General features: G+C 49.7%; 2 protein-coding genes across 3 annotated transcripts in view; one reads left to right on the forward strand and one right to left on the reverse strand.

The window, feature by feature from the left end:
- Positions 1 to 17,332, reverse strand: part of LOC142566293 (uncharacterized) — a 59,607-nt gene extending 42,275 nt beyond the window's left edge. The window contains exon 1 of the mRNA XM_075677191.1: positions 17,150 to 17,332. The gene's annotated coding sequence lies outside the window, so the exon portion shown is untranslated. The remainder of the gene's footprint in view (positions 1 to 17,149) is intronic.
- Positions 1 to 22,798, forward strand: part of Rab3GAP1 (RAB3 GTPase activating protein subunit 1) — a 302,634-nt gene that overhangs the window by 231,123 nt on the left and 48,713 nt on the right. For both annotated transcript variants that reach the window (XM_075677210.1, XM_075677219.1), the window contains exon 16: positions 19,041 to 19,095. In XM_075677210.1, the coding sequence (XP_075533325.1) occupies positions 19,041 to 19,095 (55 nt within the window). The remainder of the gene's footprint in view (positions 1 to 19,040; positions 19,096 to 22,798) is intronic.

Here is a 22,798-nt window from a genome sequence, read left to right on the forward strand (position 1 = left end):
AAACCACAATATAATGGCGAGGCACGCCGTAGTAGGAGACTCCGCAAAAATTTCACCACTTGTTATTTTTTTTTTAACGTGCACCCAATGCACGGTACAGGGCTGTTTCTGCATGTCCATTTCCATTGAAATGCGGCCGCCACGGCCGGGATTTGATCCCGCGTCCTCGGGCTTAGCGCCGTAGCCAGTATACGTCACCGCGGCGGGTGCGCAGCGCTTTCGGCTTTCAGGAAACTTGGTCATACAACGCAATGTGAGTAACTGTTGAGCGCATATACGGCTGTAGCGTGGTCGTACGTGTTTCTTGTGTGTGTGTGTGCACCGCTAAACACGTCACTCTTGTCGTTAAGCTTGTGCGTCAGCCTCCCAAACTTCCATTGTGAGTAGTCTCTTTCTCTATTGGTCCGTCAGCACGCTTGCGACTTTGTAAGTTGCCAGATGCTCGTCTGTTCAACTCCCACTACAAACAAGTCACTTGCGGCTTTTAAGCTTTTGCGGAGCCGTACGTCAGAGAGTGTCGGGATAGGAAGCTATACGGTTTCAGGCGGAGATCTATAATTTTTAGCACGGCAGTTTGGCGATTTCCTAGTCCGCGTGCAGATGCCGAAATGCGACAGGTTATGCGTGGGTCCCAGCGCCTACACTGCCGAGAACGCGATGGGCGTCGTGACAAGCGGGCCTCGCGTCGCCTTGTACAGTGTCTCCTGCAGAAGGGGCAGCAGCTGCTCAGTGAATGCGGCACCAGGCGCCCGGAAGTCGACGTGCGGGCGGGTGGCGTACATGCCAGTGACGACTGCTGGCCTGCTAATGACATGGCGTCTGAATCGCAACCGCCCAGTGCTTCCGCCCACGAATCAATGTGGTGCTTCCAGGAGAGACGGCACTTCCGCAGCCAGTGTATGTACGGGGCTCCCTCTGGCATCTGGGCGCGCCGCCGCTCGGTCCACCTACGCAGCAGAGCCTGCGCTGTCGATGGTGCTGTCCGTTCTTTCGTTGTTGAGTTTTTTTTTTCTTTCTTGAGAAATGAAGGAGGTTAGCCAAAGTGTCTGTGTTGCCATTGTATTTGTGTCGTCATTGCACAGCCGAGTGTGAGAAAATTGAAAGCGCCTATACCAACGCCCCCCGGTTATACTCGTGCCAACATCCTCCCAATTAGGAGCTTATTTAAAACACGTTGGCGGGCTAGTTGGTTAGAATCCATGGTAGGGTGTATAAGCGCGACTGGACGAGGACGTAGAAAGAAACAGATACACACACACACAGCGCTTCTGTGTCTATGTATCTGTTTCTTTCTACGTCCTCGTCCAGTCGCGCTTATACACTCTACCATAGGAGCTTATGTGGCCACAACGGTCCGCCGTGCTTATTCAGAATTAACGTTGGCGCATGCAACAGCGGCTATGCATGCACCCTGGTTTTCCTTATGCGTCGCCGCGCTATATATCGTCCTATACGCTGACATCCCAGCCCGCTTCATGTAGTATACAGAAAAAGCTCATGAGTGACCTTGTTGCATTGAGGTTCCATAATATCAAGCTAGTCGAGTAAGCATGGTTGTGGTGGTTTTCAGGTTCCTATTGTAGTCGCCACATATACTGGACAGATTATATATATGTGTGTGTGTGTGTGTGTGTGTGTGTGTGTGTGTGTGTGTGTGTGTGTGTGTGTGTGTGTGTGTGTGTGTGTGTGTGTGTGTGTGTGTGTGTGTGTCCGTACAGGAATACTAATCAGAATTGATGCGGCGCACTTTATCGATCCACATCGACATAAAACTAGTGTGCTGCACCCGCTGCGGCGATCGTACGCAACACGTTCGAACGCGTGCGTTCTCTTCATTCCTGCGCGTTTTTGAGCGCTCGTTTCGCGCACGGTTGCACATGATCATTCCGGTATAAGCAAGCTGACGGGCGCGGGTTGTGCCCATATCCGCAGCGCAGGAGCAGCATATACACCCCGGCGGATTTGGTGTACGTTTCTCAATGCCACGCTGCATCGCCATCCTCTGCTTCCCATGCAGAGAGCGCCCGTCTCCGTATACACGACGACGTCACGCCACAGTCACGCCACGCGCCTGTCGTGCCCACTCTCTCCGGCTGGCCGCTCGGGGTTCACGGCGGCGCAGCACGTCGAGTGCCTTGGGCGCACGCGTGTTCAGTGCTTGTCAGCTGTCAAAGCGACAGAACTCTCCCTGACTGCTCGGACCAGCGCGTTTGCGACGAGATCGAAGCGGACGCGCGTCGCCGGACGCCCGTGGCTCGCCTGTATTTGTCAGCGGAGGCAGGCGCTCGTCCCTCGCATTCGTAATCGTAGCTTTCGTGAATTCTCTAGTGAGCAAACTCGTGCGGTCGCGTATCTCACTGCAGTAGCAGTCGTGGTTGTGGAACTTGTTTTCCACCGTGTACGATCTCTATGCTTCATTTCTTTTGTATTTGTGCGTTTTTAGTTTGTTATTCTGAATACGCGTTAACTTTTTCGAGTTCGGACGTCTGTCGCGACGAGACGTTGCTGAGCTATGCAGTGGTCATGCCGGCTACGCGGATCCCGCGTCCACTGTCGCATATGCCTGTCGTTTCGTGTGCAATCTCCATTCCGACACTGGGTGAAGTTTTCATTTCGATTGAAACCGTTCCTTGGACCTGCGTGGTTGGAGCAAAAACGGTTGAAACTCGAAAAAGCCAGCACGCCGTAAGAGTACGTTACCGTTGCCAGCATGAATTCAGACGTACGCGGCAGAATGAGTGTCTTCATGTTTCGGAGAATCCGTGTATTGTTCATAAGACATGTTGAATTGTTCAGTCCGTTAATGTCAAATGGTGACATTAACAACGCGCACATTTTAAGATTCACATGGTGTAAAAACATGGCAAATCGATTAAAATGTTGCACGATTTGCAGTTTATAATGATCTGAGCAACTTACTTTTCATAATGAAAGTGAAGGTCGCATCCAAGAACGATGGGGCTGCGACTAAAGTCCAGTGTCGACGCAATTGACAGAGCCGTTGAAATGTTCTCTTTATACGCCATGCAGTGTCACCTGTGATTCTTTCAGGCCAGGAGCTCTGTCGCGGCATTGATGCGGTGGTGACCGTGTGTAACCACGCACTTCTCCTTTGTGTCGTCCCAATGCCAAGTTGCATCGCTCGTACAAGTGTTCACTGACGTATCTGTTTCCGTATGGTACGTGCTGGGAAAATTTCGGCGCGGCTATGTTCACTGTTCGGAGTCCAGAAGGGGGGCGGCACCCTCTCAAGACATGTAAAACCGTGTAAAACGGACATGTCTCGCAGACGGTGCCAAACGGGCGTTGCTGCCTAGCACGTAGCCCACGCCGTTCCCTCTCGTTTGAATGTCAGACGCGCGCGTTTACATTCCGACCCCGTTGGGGCAGCGACTTCGTCGTGAAGAACAAAGGAAAAAAGAAATTAATACAACCTTTCCTCTCTGGGCGTGTGTGGTCGCTCGTGTGAGTGCGGTTGTGCAATTATGTGGAAGTGGGGAGTGGCGCTTTTCGCTTTGAGAGCGTTCTACTTTGCCAGTGGAAAGTCTCTGACGAAATCGGCAGTGTTACAACAATGACACTAGATTTTATCCTTAAACCTCTTTACTCTTGCCGACCGAAGAGCCGTTCTCACAAAATTAAGTATCATGGTCATTATCTTTGATTAACAGCTAGCTCTATACTGCTACCACCTTTGTCAGGCGTAATCTGCAATTCACCACGCGACGCGGCTATTGGGCTAACGCGCATGTGCGCTTATTCTCAATTTATCGCCTACTCACATGTTTGCCTTCAGTTTATAGTACTCGCAACATTTGGCCGCGAAGGCGTGTTTTCCTGATCTTGCGGAGTTTCCCCGATGACTGCTGTCGCGCATTCCCACGGAACGGCCGTCGGCGTCATGGGGCGTAAACTGGCAGTCGAGGCGGGCGACCCAGTGGGCAGCTCTCCTCTGCGCGCCGCCTCTTTTGTCGCGCTGACCGCTTTCGTCCTGCCGATGACTGAATCCAAGAGCGTGTCCAGGCGATTTTTTGTCTCTCCTTGTCGGCGCTGATGGCGCAGGCGGAACTGCCGCCTGTCCGCTTTCTTCCGCTGCTCGGTTCGCCGCTGCGCGCGAAAGCGGAACAATGGCGCAGGAGGAGACAATGGCCGTCGCCGGTCCGAGTGGCGTCGTCGCGGGTGCGCTTTTGCGAGCCGCGGAACAGATATCCGCCAATAGGTCGGAGCACCTCCCCACCCCTTTCAAGTGTCAGACAAGGGTCGCGAAGTTCGCAAGGTTTCTGAATCGGTTAGCGCCAGGCGCAAGGAAAGGAAGCTTTGGCGCTGTCCAAACAATGCGACCGGCTGGCCTACATTTTGCGGTCTTCATCGCTTTCGCCCGCTTTTCCGCGCGTGCATCGTGGCCAAGTCTCGTAGTATATCTGGGCACGCGGTCGTGCGTTGGGGGCCAAGGCGCACGTGTAGTCAAATATTAGATGAAGAGTCGCGATGCCCTCGCTGCGCGCGGGAGGCGGCGTAATGATAGAGCGACGATGACGAAGCGCTCGGCAGATGAGTGACGGCCATGTTTGCTTGACCTTATTGCTTTGTCCGTGCGCCGAGAAAATCGGGCGTGTGCGCGCGCGCGAACAATGGAGACCGCTGGACGGACCTCATGCGCGCCTGTACGTTGACCCTAATTTTATTACCACATATATACGCGCACGGCCCGAGACAATGCAGTCCCATATAGACGTGCGTCCTGGGAGGGAATTCTGGCCCGTGGTTCGGGAGCCCCACTGCCGCTGCCGCGGCTCGCAACTGTGCCACCGGTCATCCATTGTTCTCTTCGCCCCGCGACAGGGAGAGGGGCGTGTCGCGAGCTGGTATACAAACAAACGATGGACCCAGCCATCGGGCGTTGCGTCTTGATCGGCAACAGCTGCCTATCTATAGTGTCAACTTCGTCAGATCACGCGAAGCTTTCTTTGCCTCTTCCTTCGACTTTCCCACTGCTGCTGCTGTCTGGCACACCGCATCGAGGGGTGGTTCAGAGCGAGTCAGAGAGGAATGGCGAAGCGAGAAACTCGTTTGGACCCCACCGCGCTGAACGTGTACAATGCCCTCTAGCTCTGGGCGTCGCCACATTAGCCTCTTGACGGCTGCAATTATCCGTGACCCCCCCCCTTCAAAAGCATTGCAGAAACTGCAGTGATTCCCATTCTACTAACGTGCGAGTCCAGAGGGGACGTAGATAGAGCTGTAGAGAGAAGCAGTTCCCATACAGAGGGGGGGGGGAGGTGACGTGAGAACGCATGGAAACCCTACTACTATACGACAGTGTTGCAGGGAAACTGGACAAACATAAGTTAAAGGTATGGTATAGTACCTTCCTGCTATTTCTGAAAAATAATTACCATGCAAATATGTCAAACGGACAACTTACGCAGGGAGTCCAAAAGCAGAGCCGCATTAAAGCGCACCGTAGGGTCTAGGCGACACTACGGAAGCGGTCGACCGTCAAATCAACACTTCTGTGTCCGCCGCAGTAGCTTTACGGCTATGACATTGCTAGAGGTCGCGAATTTGATCCCGACCGCGGCAGCCGCTTTTCAACGGGGGCGAAATAGAAAACGCATCGCGGTGTCAAAATTAATCCGGAGTCCACCACTACGGCGTGCCTAATAATTCGATTGTTGTTTTGGCACGTACAGCCCCGTAACCCAATTGAAGTTTAATACGTCTGCCACGGTGGGATGTGCCATGTGAGGCAATGACTGCGCTCAACCATCTCAGAGGTGTTGAAATATGGCGCACAACAACGCCTCAAGCAAACACCTCTCCCTGTGTGTTCTTCGTACTACGCCGACAAACAGCAGAGGTGCACGCAAGGTAACGTTTAACATCAACTTACCACTCTCGTGTTAGACTAAACGTTGAAGAAATTAAACTTTCGACGTCAACATCACCGCTAATTATCGTCAATCAAAGCAAACAGCACAGAAAGCTTCGCTTACATCGATCCCCACAGTGCGTGGGATCAGCATAATTTTTATCCCTTAGCTGTCCTTTGTTTCCGTATATGTCGACGCACTGATCAATTTTGCATCATACGATCACTACTTTCCGTTCGTTCACTGCGAATACACCCCCCCCCCCCCTTCTCCCCAGAATTGTAGCAGACACCTCCCTGCTTAAATCCATACACAAAAAGGTGACAATAGTGCGCGATTGATTTGGCAGAATCGACTTCACCGCTTCACTGCCTGCGAGCTGCAGTGTGGCCAGCGTGTCGTCTCAGTTTCGCCGTGTTAATGTTCGTATCTTGCGCGGCGATGCGTATAAACGTGCAGATATAGCGGGGCCAGACTAAGGACGCTCCGAAGAAGTCGCGGAATGCAGCTGCCGACTCCGCGTTCCAAGAATGCGTGCGATGCTTCCTCGGTGGAGGGAGAGCATAGTGTGCGACCACGGCAGCTGCCGCGGTATGTGGGCCAAATGCAGATGCGAGTCCCAAGGCGTGTCCGCCGGAGTTTCGGCCAATTCCCAGGTTAGGTCGGGTGAAGTTCGCGCGGCGCCGTGCGTGAAGCCCTCTGCGCGCTAATTCACGACGAACACGCCGACGGGAATCTGAGGCCCTTTCCTTCCTGCTGGCAGCCCCTTGCCCGGAGGCCCTTTCTGTGAACCGCGCCTCTTGCGGCTTCTCGAGAACTAGCGCGTTCCTCTCCCGTATAGCGATTGTTTGAGCCGCCGACAGCATAGGCACCAGACGCGCTGAAACGTGTTTTTCGCTTGAAATCACGTGAACGATTGCGGACAGTGTTTATTTTTTGCGTACGGAAGTTCGCACTGTACGTAAACTTTCTCGGAAAAACGCTACTCAGTGCTACTTTATCCGTTGTGCCTGTCCGTTGTCGTTGGCCGCGGTTCTACCGTCAGTTTTTCGCTTCCCTTGTATTTGGCTTTACGCATTTCTTTTCTATTGTATTGGCTACGTTCCGGCCACACGTGGTTCTGGCCTCACGCCTTATGGCGAGGTCTATACATCGTTCTCCGTGAGCGCCTCACGCTCGACTTGTAGCTTTAGCGCGCATGCCTTGACGCGTCAGTAGTCGGCCCTGCCGTACATGAATCGGAAACGCAAGGCAAGAATATTTTACCATTTGCTAGTCGATTCCAGTGTAGCAAAAATCCGCTTACTTGTACACCTCGTTCGTGTTTCTAAGAAAAAAAAAAAAAAAAAAACTCATCGGCGAGTGACTTTGTGTGAGGGCAGCAAGGTTGCGAAGCCGACTGTAGTTATTAATCTTGAGGATAATTAAAACGGAACAAGCGCTGGACGTGTACAGCTTCGAAATGACAGGCTTTAGATTTATCTCTAAGCTCCTCTCTTTTCGTGGTTCTTTCTGTTTAATACATGACACACTTCAATTGCCCCAAGATGTGGGCTTCGCACTATTGTAAGCATGAACACAAACGATTTCGCGGCCCAGAAGCTACTCAGTCTATCTATTCTCTCTTTTTTTTTCAGTATCCCACTTTGTGCCCGACTGCATTTTTTATATTGATAAATGTTTTTACTGTACACGCGATTAGTTCCTGCGTTTTTATCATGCCCTACCGTTGTGCGTCTTTGAAACACTGCCAACTGTTCCTGCGCCTATAGAATCCGCATATTTGGCTGTCTACCTTTGGTTGTAGTTTCTTTTCTTTTTACTGCCGTCATTGTAATTGGTATACCTTATAGTTCTTGTGTGCAGTTTTGCCATATGTATAATGCCAGCCAATATTCTCTTTTTTTTTTCCTTTTTCCTGCCCAACCTTATATTTGCCGTCATACCACATTGTCATCGATTCCTCTCCATTTCTGTGCTAAATTGCAAATTCGAGCCGTATGTTTGTACACTGACGAGTTACTTTGCACTTTTATTACCACCCCTTACTCAATGCACTGTCAAGGGGCCTGTAAGGTATCTTCAATAAATATATCCTGTGACGGAAGCCGCTATATATGGAGGTGGTATCAATTTCAGCAGCCTTGCGCTTTTTAACGCATACGCTCAGGACACGAACCGCGGCAGCTCCTGCTCGTCAAATCGGTTGTGAACGGCGTCGCGTACATATCGCACTGATAATAACATAGGAGCGTTAGTTTACGTGAATATGGAACGATCAATATTTTATTATATACGGCTCAGTACTATGCGAATGCGCCCATAGAACAGGACGCACTGGGTATTACTGAGAAAGCAAATCAAACGGAAGAAAACACCTTGTATACGTGACGCGCCTAATTCATGTAAATGTTTTATTACACAAAGCTTGTCTCTAGCACACAGACGATGTCCAGTGACAGCAAGGAAATAATATTTAAAAATTCTGATATTGCGCTGCGGGTAAATTGAACCACTCGCGTTGTGGCTTTATTTCAGTTCAGCGCTCTTCGTATACGCATTGAATGACGAAGGTAGTACCATGTTTGAAGGGATGTTGGTCGTGCTGCCTTCCATGAGCGATGACGAAAGACTCGTTTTTTTTTTTATTTCTCGTAATGCTTGCAGCCAATGACCAACTTCTTTTTAGTGTTTGAGCGGCTCAGTCACTTTTTATCAAAAACGCGACCTGAATGACTGTGCACTAAATGGATATATAATTACTGTGTAATTATGAGTGTGCTGACTAAAAAATCTACAAATCAATCACCCGATACACCGCCTCGTCCTTGCTTCAGTGGCGTCCGCAGCGCCTCGGAATAAAAGCATGTAACTTGGACGCATTTATCGACAGTTCATCATAATTTGTGACTGAAGGGGTTATTGTCTAATAGTCTTTTAACTGGTTTAAAATTAATTAGTTGAAAGTAGAAGATGTTGAACGTTGTAAAGCATAAGACTAAGCGAGCAATAGCGATATCTCCGCGGTCATGCATCTACTGTGAGCTATTTTTCGGGGCTTTAGAGGGACACACAGTTCGGTGTCATCGCCGGCCTCTACCGGCCGACGATTTCATGGAGCGCACAAAAAGCGGCTCAAATGCTGCCGCCATCGCTTTGCTTTGACAGGAACGTGCTAGCCGGTGATCAAGTAATGCTCTCTCTCTCTCTCTCTCTCTCTCTCTCTCTTGTGTCTATAATCATTCAGCTTGCAAAGATTTGTGAATGCTTCACAGAGCGCGTATTGAAACCAACCGAATTTCATTGTTCAGCCGAATTGTTCCGCTTTTTTTTTAGGGGGGGGGGATAGCATAGTGATTTAGTTACCGCCAAGGCCACCTGCGTGCGTTGCGCAATCTGCTGCAGAAGGATGAGTGGCGTGGATTAGCTGGCAGGCGCAAAGTTGGCAGGTGGTCGACAATGTAGAGGAAAGCGGTATACAGCACTTGTAAAACACTATATTTAAGTAGGCCTGGCCACTTGAATGGGCTCCATTTGAGGCGGCCGCTTGTTGACCTAGTTTTCTTCTGACCGCCCTAGAGCCCAAGTCTCGTTCAGCGCGGGCCCAGCTACGCAACCTCGCGTTGACCTATAGCTTCACACGGACTATCTGAGTGCCGCCGTAGTGGAGGTTCCCGGATTTGTTTTGGCCACTTAGTGCTGTTCGCGAACGCAAAGCTCGACATTTTACACGCGCGTTCTCGCGTTATACGGCCGCGACCAGGAATCGAACCTCCAGGGGACGTATTTTCGGACGATCACTTTCGGCGATACTATCGCCTTCGCCTGACGCACTGCTCGACCAGCCAATCAGCGCATTCGGTTTTGCTCAAGCAGCCAATAAGCGTGCACTGAAAGTGATATCGCCGAAAGCGATCGTCCGAGAATACGTCGCGCCAGTCTCGTGCGACGCGTTCGGCAGTGGAACGCCACATATGCACTGAGCCACCGAGGTCGGTCACATGAGAGGAAACTATCACTGTCTCAAAGTAAAGCCGTGATTTGCTTTCATTTTTTCTTTTCTTTATTTAAGGTGCGCTGTATTTCCTTTCCAGTTCCCCTATACGCTTTTCTAATTGAAATCGTCACTTGTCTTCGTTATGAAAGGCCCATTTAATTATTCGAAACTAATTGACCCGCGAGAGAAGAGTAGAGAGCACTTCCGGTTGCTTTAGGCACCCACGGCGAAGCTGTGTCGGCTTGCATGGGTTGTCTTTCGATGTCCCTTTTTACAGGTTTCTCTTTCGCCGTCGCGCAAGCCGCCCCGTTGCGTCTCGCAGAGCATTGAAGTACTAATCCGTCGAGCGGCTCGCTGTCAGGGTCGCCTCCTGTCCACTCGTGGGCAGTCGCCAGGCTGGCCCGCGGCGGCCGCAGCTTTTCGCGATGCTATCGAGCTCGGTAGCCGCGCGGCGATGTTTTTGATTCGGAGCGGCGCGCGTCTGTTTTGCTTGACGAACGGGCGAGGGGGGTTGCTGCCTGCCGCAGCCTTTCGTACGTTGGCATTCCCGCGGCTGGCGGTGCATTCAAGGCTGCGCAGCTTTCCATTTGGCCGGCCGAGGAGGGAAGCTTTGCGCTGTGGCCGAGCAACGCACCCAGTGCGCCGAGGGACGGAACCGCCGAGGCTTGCCAAGCCAAGGATATCCAGCGAGCCGCTCGCACACACGTCGCGATTGCGCCTTTGTGCGCTCGTTGCCGCGCGCAGGCGAGTTGACATTTTCCTGGTTCGCCTCACCAGGGCCGGCATATAATGTGGCGGTTCTTCTCGCCCGATTCTATTCCATCCTTATCATCCTGGTCGGTCGATCGTGGCGATAGCGTAGCCGAGGGCGCCACTCGTGCCAATGATGAAGCGCCTAAATAAACAGAACCGTTAACTATTACGGCTCAGCGTTGTTTTGGTCTTTGTAGGGCGGTATGTGCCTCCTTGCTATATAACACACGCCCACTCGGGCATTAGCGGTTGCCGTTCAGACTTCTCAGGATTAGGCGTTTAGTACAAAGACTAGCCACACTGTGCAGTTATACAGTGGCCGCCTTTGCTTGACAAGTGATGCATGCTGGCGTCTCGCGAATGCCCCATAAGAGGGCGCTGAATTCATATATACAAAGCAGAAGGGTATATACATGGCTATGATGCAGAGAACTCTTACGTACATGCGTGCGGCCGGGTGATCGCACTCGTTACGATGGGCGTACTCGCGACGAACCCGCACGGCATCCTCGGCTTGCGCTGTCCGCCATCGGCGTAATCTGTTGCATAATAATCCCCATTACTGCTAATGTTCGCAGCGCGGCCGAGGCCAGTAATGGGGGCGCTACCGATTGGTTGCGCACAATGGATGCTCTGTTACGGGTATACCAGCCTCGCGGGCCAGTGCAGCGCCCGGCCGTTGGAGGCCTGCTTTCGATCTGAGTCCACGTGCGCCCCGAGTTCGTTCTCTTTGTGTCCGCTGCGTTCGTGGCCCATGGGTGCCGTTGGCTGCAGCCTCCAGGCTAAGGGCATGGCGGCTGATTGGCTGCTTGCGGCTAGCGCGAGGTGCTGCTATATATAGCCATAAGGGAGCATCCCAGTTGTGGCTGAGCGGGTAGATGTCGTGTGTGTAAATACCAGTGTTCTGAGCGCAGATAAAGTGCTTTGTTTTAAAGGTGTTCAAATTTGATGTAGGCTCGTACCCGCCGCGGTGGCTTACTGACACAGCGTTCTGCTCCAGGACACGATGCCATGAGTTCAATTCCGGTGGGGCCCGAATGCAACAACCTTGCTCGACGAATATTGGGTACACGTTGAAAACCCGAGGTGGCCAGAATTAATTCGAAGACTTACACTGCGGCATGCCTCAGAGCCAACTATCTGTGCAATTTCACTGTAATAGCTCGTCATATTATAATCTAGACTTGTAATCGAGCAGCTCAAAGAATTAGTGTTCCATAAATATGAAGTACAGTGGCATGAAAAGCTATATTTAGTCCTTTGTGTTTCGCTGGTACCCCATTTTTCAAGTTCATCATGCACCAACTGGCCCAAGAGCTTGCGTTAATGCACCTATATTTAGCCTTTAGAATATGTGAAGGTCCATGAATGCCATGACAATAGACCAGTCTTTGTTTGTAGTATAATCTCGCCTGTGTTGAACCATTCTAGTCATTGTCAAGCCTTCTTAGTGGTTTTTTGTCTACGGTTTGCAACATCCTGAGATCTGATGTTGATATGAAAAATTGACTTGTTGATTATTTGTGCTAAACTTACACCAACGGGATAATACTGTTAAAAGGGTTTCATTATTTTTCTAACGGTTTTGACATTATCGATTTTGAAGAATAAACTGTCTGAGGGGTGCGTCATTTGATTTGCGCTTATAGTAATGACAGCCCTTTTCAGATAGGATTCAAATCGATAAGATGAAAATCGCAGCTTGGACTACTGTCTGTACTTTTTTTAATTACTCACTTTCTACTTTTTCTGTAATTTTTGGATCACAGTGTTTACTATCCTGAGAGTGTATATTTCGCACAAATATATATTCACAGTAAATAGTAATAAACACTTAAGTGTTAGCCGCGAGCCGTATTTAGGACTCCGTGCATGTATAGCTGAAATGCAGGGAACGACTCATGGCTGTAGCGCATCGAATTAAGCGCAACCCCGTAGCCTACGTTGAAGTACTTCCACTGTATATGTACGAGCGCGTCGTTGTATTGCAAAAGTTCGCACCCACGGGGTGTCCAGGCATCTTTTCTGGCGAAGGCATGCGAGCGGCCGGAAATGCAGCGATAACTTGAAATTTCAAGACGCCCGTTATTTTGTCTCGTCGTCAGTGACAAAACATTGAAGCTCCCAGGAGGTATTTGTTGGACGTTTTCAGTCGAAACTCGAGCCAACGTGCAACATCTTTGTGTATTCTGTGCTTGTTCTGCGTTCCGCGCCTCACGGAGTGTTAGCTGTTGGAAGTAATAAGCCTTTCACGAGCCTCGTTATTTCCTCGATGCCTCTCACAGAAAATGAAAGTAGGCTTCTCTGATAGAGTTGCAACGACGTAGTTCATTTGGACTATCGGAATATCAATGTTCTTTTTTTTTTATGAGGGGGGCGGGGGCGTGCCGAATAGTAATTTTGCGGATAGGCCTATATAGGCTGGGGTGGACAGGCACTACAAGCTCTTAAAACCTTGCTTCCTTGGCTGGTTGTATGCCTTTTGTACTTTCCGTTACCATGTTGAGCGTATAGTAGATGCTTGTGATCGATCGCGTAATGAAAATCGGAAGTATACGCTGGCATATGTGTCAATTCCTTTTTTTCTGCCTTCGCTTATACGCTATTGTCTTGGATTTCAGAAGCATTAATTTGATTACCCAATGGTAGTAGTATAGTGCCTTCACATCAAATTATTAAGCATGAAATGCTTTCAGCGCCCGTCGTCGGCGACCCCCAAAAATCAAGAGACCTTGATCCAAAATCCAGAGCCGTTATCTGGGCACTCAAGACGAAAACGGAGCGAGAACGAAACGAGAACAAGCGGGCATTTTTGCGAGAACAAAACGAGATCATCCGGACAACCAGTCAAAACTTTAGCAAGTGCAGTCTGTGGCCCTCACCTTTTGTACAGGACCGTATCACACATGCTAGTTACTGCCCAAACAAATTACAAAAATATTGCTTCCGATTTATTCCTAATGTTTGTTCGCAATATCACTCAAGCTGTAACTTCTAGTACGCTGAAGTTTAATGTGTGTCATTTCCAATAGCGACGTTCAAAAGGCAGATACGGTGCGCCATATACTTGATTGCCATCATTTGGCGCTGAGGCAGGGTTGCCTGTGCTCTTTTGAACGCCAATAGTCCGCGAGTTCCGCGGCGCGGGTTTTGCGCCGCCTCGAGAGATGGCGCCACTCTGCGTGACCAAGCCGGCAGCGTCCGGCGCACCACATGTTGTTTGGCCGAGACGAGACTTGCAACGAGGTTCAGTTCAGAAGCGGTTCATTTCGGCTCGGTAAGCTTTCAGGCCTGCGTCGTGTCGTGGCCGCATACGCTTCTACAACGTTCATTTCAATGAAGTCGCCCTCACGAATGTTTAAGCCGAGCAGTGCAGCCCAATGAAAGGAGAGGCAGCAAGTGTTTTCCGGAAAAACCGATCGCTTAGCGAGTTATACGCCAGGGCATAAGACTGCTCGACTGTGGTGACAACGCCAGGATTATTCGGCCGTTCGCGAAGGTGACAACGCTGCCACGGACCGCGGCCATCTACCTAAGGCCGCACATCTGTAGCCGACCACTTCGACGCGACAAGAAAAAGTAGCGACGGACGCTGACTGCGCTGCACTGTTGGATGAAGAAAAGCAGTTGAAGGCGGCGGCATGACAGGCAGCAAAAGACGCCATATGGACACAATTGTTTGCTGTCACAGACGTTGCGCCCATATGGACCAGTGCATAGTATCGTGTGGTGCGGTGTGGTACGGTGGGGTGTGCCGTTGCGAACATGCACTGTACCACATTTTAAGAATGCGGCTAGTATCATCTCCAATCAAACTGCTTTGCCGGTAGCCATTTCATGCTTACATCTCCTCTTGATTACGGGAGAGCCAGTATTTTCTTGTTCAAGAGCGTCGTGAGCACTGTGCCAAGGATCACTCATATTTGCATTTAATTGGAGGCGACCAGATCGGTTCAATATCTACGCCACGTATAAAAGTGGTTCACAAGACTCGACCGATGTCCGGCGGCAAAGCTGCTTGTCTCATGTCATGTTCTCATCCACACTTCATCAAATGAATTTCGTCATTCCCACTGGTATTACATTGGATATCCGTTTGCGTTTCGGTATAATGCGATGGCAAACAGCTGGGATGACGCTAGCGTATCCGCGTGGGCTTAAGTGGTCAGCTTGCTGAAGAGGCGATTGGTCTGAATCCCACCCCTGCATCGAAGCTCTCAAGATTCCTTCTCCAAGTCTGTTGGCTTTGGCGCGCACTCCGTCCGACGTAGGCGGGAAGTTGGCAATAAAAAGTGCATTAGGCGTGAAGACCGGTATGGTCTCTCCGCTAGTGCGGTTGTGTCACTCGCGCTCGTTTCTGAGCACACAAAGCTGCGCTTGAGCCGAGCCAAGTGCGATACGATCAGCGAGCTTGCTACCGCGTGGCCGTGCTCTGCCGATCGCTCGGAAGCGCCTCGAAACCAGGATGCGTCACGGTTCGCTTCTTGGAATAATTCTGGCACTTTGTCCCGGATGTTCATGCTACGGAGCCTCCGGAAAGGGCCTGCATTACGCCGGCTTTGACAAGGCTTCGGCCGGGGAAGGGAGCCTGCGGCTATGTGCCGCGGCGTTTCAGGATTCCTCGACGCGCACACGCATTATAAAAACCGCGTTCTGCAAAAGCCGTCAACAGAATTACGGGCGTGGGTCATTTGCAGCCCTTATGAGCAAGTGCGCTGGAAATAAGTCGGTGCACCAGAAGAATGTGAAAGGCGCCGCGAACAACATTAATCTACCTCGGGAGCACACCCGTGCGCGCCTTCACGGCAGCCGAGCTTTTCTGGACTTATGTGCTTCCCATACTGATCGCGGCACTACACCTCTGTATATTGCACGGAGGAGCGCTGTGCGCAATCATTCGGCGCAGTCATAGATGGATGTGCCCGGCGGTTTCGTTTTTGCCCGCCTGCATTGTTTTTCGCAGCAACGACGTCGGCCGTTTCGCTCCGTTCTCGCTGGTCGGTTGCACTCGTTTGGTAATCAATCGGCTGTGCCCAGAACGCTTCGGAGCGTGGAGCGACCCAGTTTGTTTTAGCCGCAGGTGCCGTCTTAATGCCGCATTACTGTTGCGTGCAAGACTGGTGATTTCTCTTTTTTTTTCTTAATGTCTTTTTTAACGAAGTGCTTTCCCTAACTTGTATTGTCTTGAATTTTAAAAAGTGGTATTTTCCACTGACGCTTTTCTCATCGAATTTCGCTATATAGACGAATAAATTGTTTTCAATAAGAATTAACAGCGGCTTACACTTGTTTGACCTAATGGTTCGCCACTATATAGCGCATCTAGAAAGCAGAATTCGAACTTCATGGCAGGTTGTCTGGCGTTGTAGTTCATTTTTCGTTCTCCGTGTGGTATGTTTTAGTCGGCACTAAATTCAGTACCCACGTAGAGCTGAAACCGTGCCGTTGCAGCTGACGTTCATGTCTGTCTTATAAAAAGATGTGCATATATAGTTTCGAATAGCGTGCCGCATTGTATGGTTGTTTTAACAAGTGGTTACAATGGGTTGCTATGTATGCTACGCGCGCATTCAGTATTGCGAGCATTTTTTAGTTACCATCAATGTGCACGGATGTGCACTCAAAAAAATCACGAACTAATGAGCTTTCTGTAAGAACAAGTAAGCTTCATTAGTATGTATTAAATAAGTTCTTCTGTACACAATTATATATCGTGACTTCTCTAGATTTTAACTACGTCAATTAGACATAATTGCTGTGCCAGTCGCGCCGATAGGTTTCGGTGGTAGTATCCGTGACGAAAGCATTCAACAAAGTACATAACTGCTATAATCTTGTGATAGCGTTGTACTTCTCGATGAGAACCCCCTTGTATTAAATCAGCTAAAATCGACGCACTTTGTGTTGTTTGGCACCGGTAAAACGTTTCAGCATGCAACACATTATCAACGACCTATGTAACCAGTAGTGTCAGCATTACTTCCACCACGGTTCGGCGCTGTCGCTGAGCGCTGGAATACAAGAATATGCTTAGGTTTCCACCGACGCGGGCGCGCGTGTTCTTGCTTTCATCAACGGAAAGTACCGAAACACGTCTTCATGCTTGGTGAATGCAGCAGTTATGCCACGTGAGAAGTAGAGCAAGCACCTCAAGCCAATCTGCCCGTCATCTGGAAGAGTCATGCCTGCAGCTCAAGTCTTCCGTGCAGTTTGCAGGGCGAGCGAGCATGTTGAAGACATTCGTTCACCGAAGTATACTGGAGGGTTTGTTTTGTTTTTCTCCCCCCCCCCCTCCTATTACACGCGATCTGCCTTACCCTGGCCCGAAACAACGTTCTTGCAAGCATCAAGTCTCGCCGGGGCTTGTGTAGGAGGAGCTCACTCAACATCTGAGCCTGCCGCAGGCGCAGCTGCGGTGGCGTCTCAGGTCTTGAGTAGGCTGCGCTCGACATCTTTACAACAACGTGCACGCAAGTGCCGCGCGAAAATCGCCATCCCGGCTCTGGTAACGGGCGCGCGTACTCACATGTCCCGGTGCAGTCATGCTGGGCGCCGCACGCGTATCGTCGTGTATATCCCCCTTGTGCGGCGGCGGCGGCGGCGACGACGACGACGACGCAAGTCCTGCACTCCGTGCGCACCGTGGCCCGTGTGGCCGTTCGAGTGCCCGGGGAAACCTGTTGCGGCGGCCGCGCGCCGCTCCCTCGCCTCCCGCCGAGAGGAGAGCGCCGCTACTCACCCACCTCCTGCATCTCTGACGTCGAGGCTGTCGCGATTGTTCCGGCCATCATCGGCACGTCGGCCGGTCCCGTTTCCGAAATAAGCCGTTATGCTCCGCGCCGCCTTTCTCCGCGGCCGCGCGCACCTTTTGCCCCCCCCCCCCCCTTCTTCCTGCTTCTTCCACGGCGTCATTCGTGTTGGGCCTCAAAGCTGTTACCGCGTGCCTTACGCGCCCCGTTATCGCCAGCAATACTGCGCCAGAATCAACATCAATTGCTTTCCCTTTCGGCGGTCGGCTGCGGGGAACTGGGGGCTGACGTAAGCCCGCCGTGTCTAGCGATTATGCCACGGCATGATTTCTTTTCTCCGTGCCGTTTTGTCGCGCTATTTTGAGCTCATGGAACTGTAGAGCGTTTATAGTGCCCGCCGCCTGGCTATTCAGCTCCTGACTTTCTATCGTTCTCTTCTCTCTCTCTCCTCGTTCGGGCTGCCACGAAACCGTTACATTCGTGCTCAAAGCACACACACACGCGCGCGTGTCAATACTGGAGACCGAAAACTCGTGTGTCTCTCATTTTTGGACGGCGTTTATAACATTCTTTCCTTCGCGAACCATTTCCGCTAATAGGAAGGGATGGGAAAAAAGAAAAACGATCACATACGCAGGCTATGTACCAGACATTTGTAAGCGCGGCTTCCGATATTGAGGTTCGCTAAACGTTGTTTACTCTACTAGTACTTGATTTTTTTTTTTTCGGACGAATATGTATTAAGCGTGTGCGAATAGTAACTTTTGAGACCGTACCGAATAGGCAGAGAATAGTGCCAGTCGAGAATCGAATATCAGAGGCTTTCTCGAATAATGAACAGCTGTCTTCATCATTATTATAGATCTCCTAGAATCAGTAGTGTTAGCAAGTTTGTCATTACGTTGCACGTCATGAAGCCTTGCTTATTAAAAGCACAAATGGAACATTCGGAACAAATAATCAGTTTTTCGCATGGCCAAGGCTCTTCGGAGAGTGGGAAGGATCGCGGTTTAGAAGAAGCCAACAAACACTGACACCAAAGACAACATAGGGATACCACAACCTTCACATGCGAATGTTGTGGGATCGTTCCCCACCTGCGGCAAGTTGTTTTTTTCATCTACTTTCATTTCCATTCATTTATCGTTTCTTTATTTCATTTATTAAGCACAAGTAATTTCCCCTATGTTGTCCTTGGTGTCAGTGTTTGTTGGCTTCTTATGATATGACTAATAAAAATCGGGTCCCTCGGTTAACCCCCTTTTTTCGCGGTTTAGAAGGGCACATTCAGCTCACTGAGCGGCGTAAGCTGCTCTACTACGCAAATTCTTATGATTTATGCATACTAGAACTGGGGAGTCGAAATTGATCGTACTCTTGTTCCAACTGTATGTTTGATTGCGCACAGTTTACGATTTGAAATATCCATAAAGATACAAAAAATATTCGTATTCACGAAGTGTGACCATTCTATTCGACGACCTAATCGAATAGGGCAATAGTCGATTCGTTATTCGAAAGTTTAGAATATTCGCATACTCTTAACATACAGAAAGATGAGCTATACATGGCCGTTTGCTGGCGATGTTTACTCCTCTGTAAATTGGTGCTCAGTTATTATTGCTGAAACTAAGCGCGTCACACGGTTTCTTATCTTTTCTTACACAGTCTGGAGCCTGGCACACCAAACCTGGCTGCTTCAATTCTCCACCAAAAACTTCAGGTATGTGGTGTGACTAGCTTCTTCTGCGGATTACTCTTTGTTTTAGCAGGGTAGTGATATTGTTGTCGGAGGACGTATACGTGTTTCTTTCTATACATTCATGTGTTATATAACGCGTTACTGCACTGTTCCAGTGTAAGTAATGGATGGCTTGCTAAGCTGGTCTCTTCTCTCCGCTATGCGCATCGCCCTTGGGGCTTTACGGACGTCACAAGCTAGACCATACCATTTCGTCCCGAAGGGTGAGAGGCACGGTTTTGGAAAACTGTTAACTGGAACGCCAATGTATTTCGTAGCTCATATTAAAGTCGCATATCTCGAGAGTGTTGCTAGTTATAGGAATTCCGCTAAGCAGATATGACTTCACTACACCTACACCTAGACTTCATTTTCGCAATTATATGTGCCCGTAAAGTTTTTACTTAACATCGTGGTTAACATATTTTAGTCCATTGACGAAATTATTGTCGATATCTTTCTGGCTGCTAATGTCCGCCTAGCCAGCAAGAAAGTCAGGGGCCTAAATTTGACAGTTCCTTAAAAAAAAGAAGGAAACGTTTTCCACGTAAGAAGAAACACCTAGTATAACAAAAGCACAGCGTTGAAGGTGGCCATTGATGGTGCGTGGCTATATAACGCCAAGCTATACAGGGTGTCCCACATAACTTGAGCCAAGAATTTAAAAATAAAAGGCGTGTCGGCAGCGAATTGAACCGAACGCATACTATTCCCAATAGCATATAGTAATTCCGAAAATTGTTTCCCCATAACTCACTAATTAATTAAGTTTAATTACCTAACTTTTTAATTTGGCTGATGACTCCAAGTATGATACGCAGGTTTGCAGAGCACCTTCAGAAACCACCGATCGAGTTGCTTCCATTACGATACGTCTCACTTAGTCCTTTTTTCTGGGTTGCAAAGAAAGCCCGCGAAATATGAAAAAAGTCACGTGACGGAGCGTTTGCGCAGTGGTATTGTGCTGCTAGGTGGAGCGATGAAATTAGGAAATTCGCGGGCGCTGATTGGAATCGGTTGGCGCAGGGCAGGGGTAATTGGAGATCGCAGGGAGAGGCCTTCGTCCTGCAGTGGACATAAAACAGGATGATGATGCTGATGATGATCGTGCTGCTCACTAGCGTGCGTTCGGCGAACAAGGTCGGCTGCTTCGTGACTGGCGACGAGGAAGCGGCAGGACGTTCTTTATCTCATCGGCAGCGCTCGGCCAGCAGCATGCACTTTCGCCGTCATCCGACGGGAGCCGACCTTGTTCACCGAACGCACGCTTGAGAGCAGCACGATACTACTGCGCAAGCGCTCCGTCACGTGGCTTTTTTTCATATTTCGCGGGCTTTCTTTGCAACCTGGAATAAAAGGCTTACGTGACACTCATCGTAAAGGAAACAACTCGATCGGTGCTTTCTGAAGGTGCTCTACTAATCTGCGTATCATACTTTCGGTCCTCAGTCAATAATTAAAAAGTTGGGTAATTAAGCTAAATAATTAGTGAGTTATGGGGGAAGCAGAAAAAAAGGTCTGAGTTACTATAGGATATTGCGAATAGTATGCGTTCGGTCCAATTCGCTTCCGACGCGCCTTTCATTTTTAAATTCGTGGCTCAAGTTATGTGGGACACCCAGTATAAGCTTGGCGTTCGTTTCATAAAATCATCAGTTGTCACAACCGCTTCGTGTTGTCCTTTTCCGTGTTTTCTTGCGGTAACTTCCCAAAATCACGAATAACCAACTGGCCTACACCCGCACTCTGCTAGTACGGCAGTTGGAAAAGTAGGCGATGAAGTACTGAGCGGGAGTATAAGAGCGAGTCGGTATCATTATCAGCCACTGTGTGCAGCGTGATGCGTAAATGGAGCGGGTGTAGTATAAGGACGTGGCGCCCCCCTTGCGCGCGAGCTAATCGGTCGGCGGCGGGTTGCTTCTTGGCGATTAAGCGCGCGAGTGGGGGCAGCAATTTGCTAATTGGACGTAATCGCCCGTAACCGTCCCATTGTTTGTCGAGCCCCTCGCGCCCGCTTTTGCACGCCCCGCGCGTGCAACACCCGTCTGACGGGACCGCGGACGCCTTCGCAGGCAGCGCACAAGTGTCCACGCGGCCTCTCTTCGTTTTTAGTCTCCGTGTCGTCGTGCAGCCGCGAGAGGCAGCTGCGTGGAAGAGCACGACCAGCGTTGCGATGCGTGGCGTCTTTCTGCGTTGACCGCGTGTACGGTGCGTGACAGCCCCGCCTCCGTGCGTCACGCGCGAATCCGCTGCCCGAGTGTCAGTGAAGAAAGTGTTGGGACCACGTGGTGGCGCGCCTTTCGTCAGCCTTAATGCCGACGTTGAAATACAAGAACGGCGGGGGCACGGCGAGCACGTATTAAGCGGAGAGAAAAGACAAAAAGCTGCTGCGAAATGTTCTCTTTTTGTTGACCCACCGCGGTGGCGCAGCGGTTGTGGCGTTCTGCTGCCGACCACGACGTCGCGGGATGGATTCGCGGCGGCAGCGTTCTGACGAGCGCGGAATGCAAAAGAACGCTCGTGTACCTTGTTTCGGGTGCACGTGAAATACTCGGGTGGTCAAAATTAATCCGGAGCCCTCCATTATGTACCGCCTCCCTCGTAACCATGGTTGTGCAGTTTCGGACGTTGAAACCGCATAACTTAATTTTTATTCTTCTCTGTTGGTGAAGATAAGGCCGTTTCGTGCTAAGGTGAATACACATTACAAAATAATAATAATAAAGAAAAACCTTGAAGATCAGCAGTTTGGACTGTTTTAGGCTGCGAAATGAATCGCGAGGTGAACGTGTATACTCTCGAAGGTGCTTGCACGCACTGGCCAGTGGCGTAGCCAGAAATTTCGTTCGTGGGGGGCTCACATTGCAGCTCGGTCTCCTCCTTCAGAGGAAGCTTTAGCTCGGGTGCTCGTATCTAAATGCATGTAGAAGGAGAATTCGTTTTTCTCGGCAACCAATGCACCAAATTTGACGAGGTTTGTTGCATTGAAAAGAAAAACTTAAATTCTAGTGACTTTTGGTTTCGAATTTTTCATTTAGGTCGTCAATTCTTTGATAAATATTCACCAAAATCGCAAATTTTCCGAAATCTAAACTATCAAATTTAAAACTATGTAACTCAGTAATGAAAAATAATATCACAATTCTGTGAATTGCACCTAATAGTACGTCTACAGCGGAAAAATTTCTATGTTACACGTGAATCTCAAGAAATTTAGCATTATGAAAATACGGCTTTCGCAGAATCCTTGTACACAACGTAACCAATTCAAGTAAGATACGAATTGACACACCAAATTTGTCCGCTTTGACTGTTATAATAGATGCCGTTTACTGAACAGCCACATGTGTGCTTCATGCAGAGCTATTAGTTTGTAAACGTCGTGCTTCTATTTTTTTTTTAACTTTCGAGGTTTTCAAAATATTTAAACAATGTTCAGGCCCTAAATCGAAATTGCGCTTCCAACAGACACTAGAATTTAACTTTCTCTCTCAAATGCAACAAATTTCATTAAAAGCGATCCGGGGGTTATCACAGAAAAGCGTCTCTGCGTTTTACATGCATTTGAACAGGCCGCATCGGAGTTGGGCGCGAGCTAAAGCTTCCTCTTAAACAATTTGTCTGGGGATCACATACATGAATAATAACTCCATTGTCATTGCTAAAGGTGCTGCAAACGAATTCT

Source organism: Dermacentor variabilis, chromosome 1 (genome assembly GCF_050947875.1).
Source record: "Dermacentor variabilis isolate Ectoservices chromosome 1, ASM5094787v1, whole genome shotgun sequence".
NCBI classification, from domain to species: Eukaryota; Metazoa; Arthropoda; class Arachnida; order Ixodida; family Ixodidae; genus Dermacentor; species Dermacentor variabilis.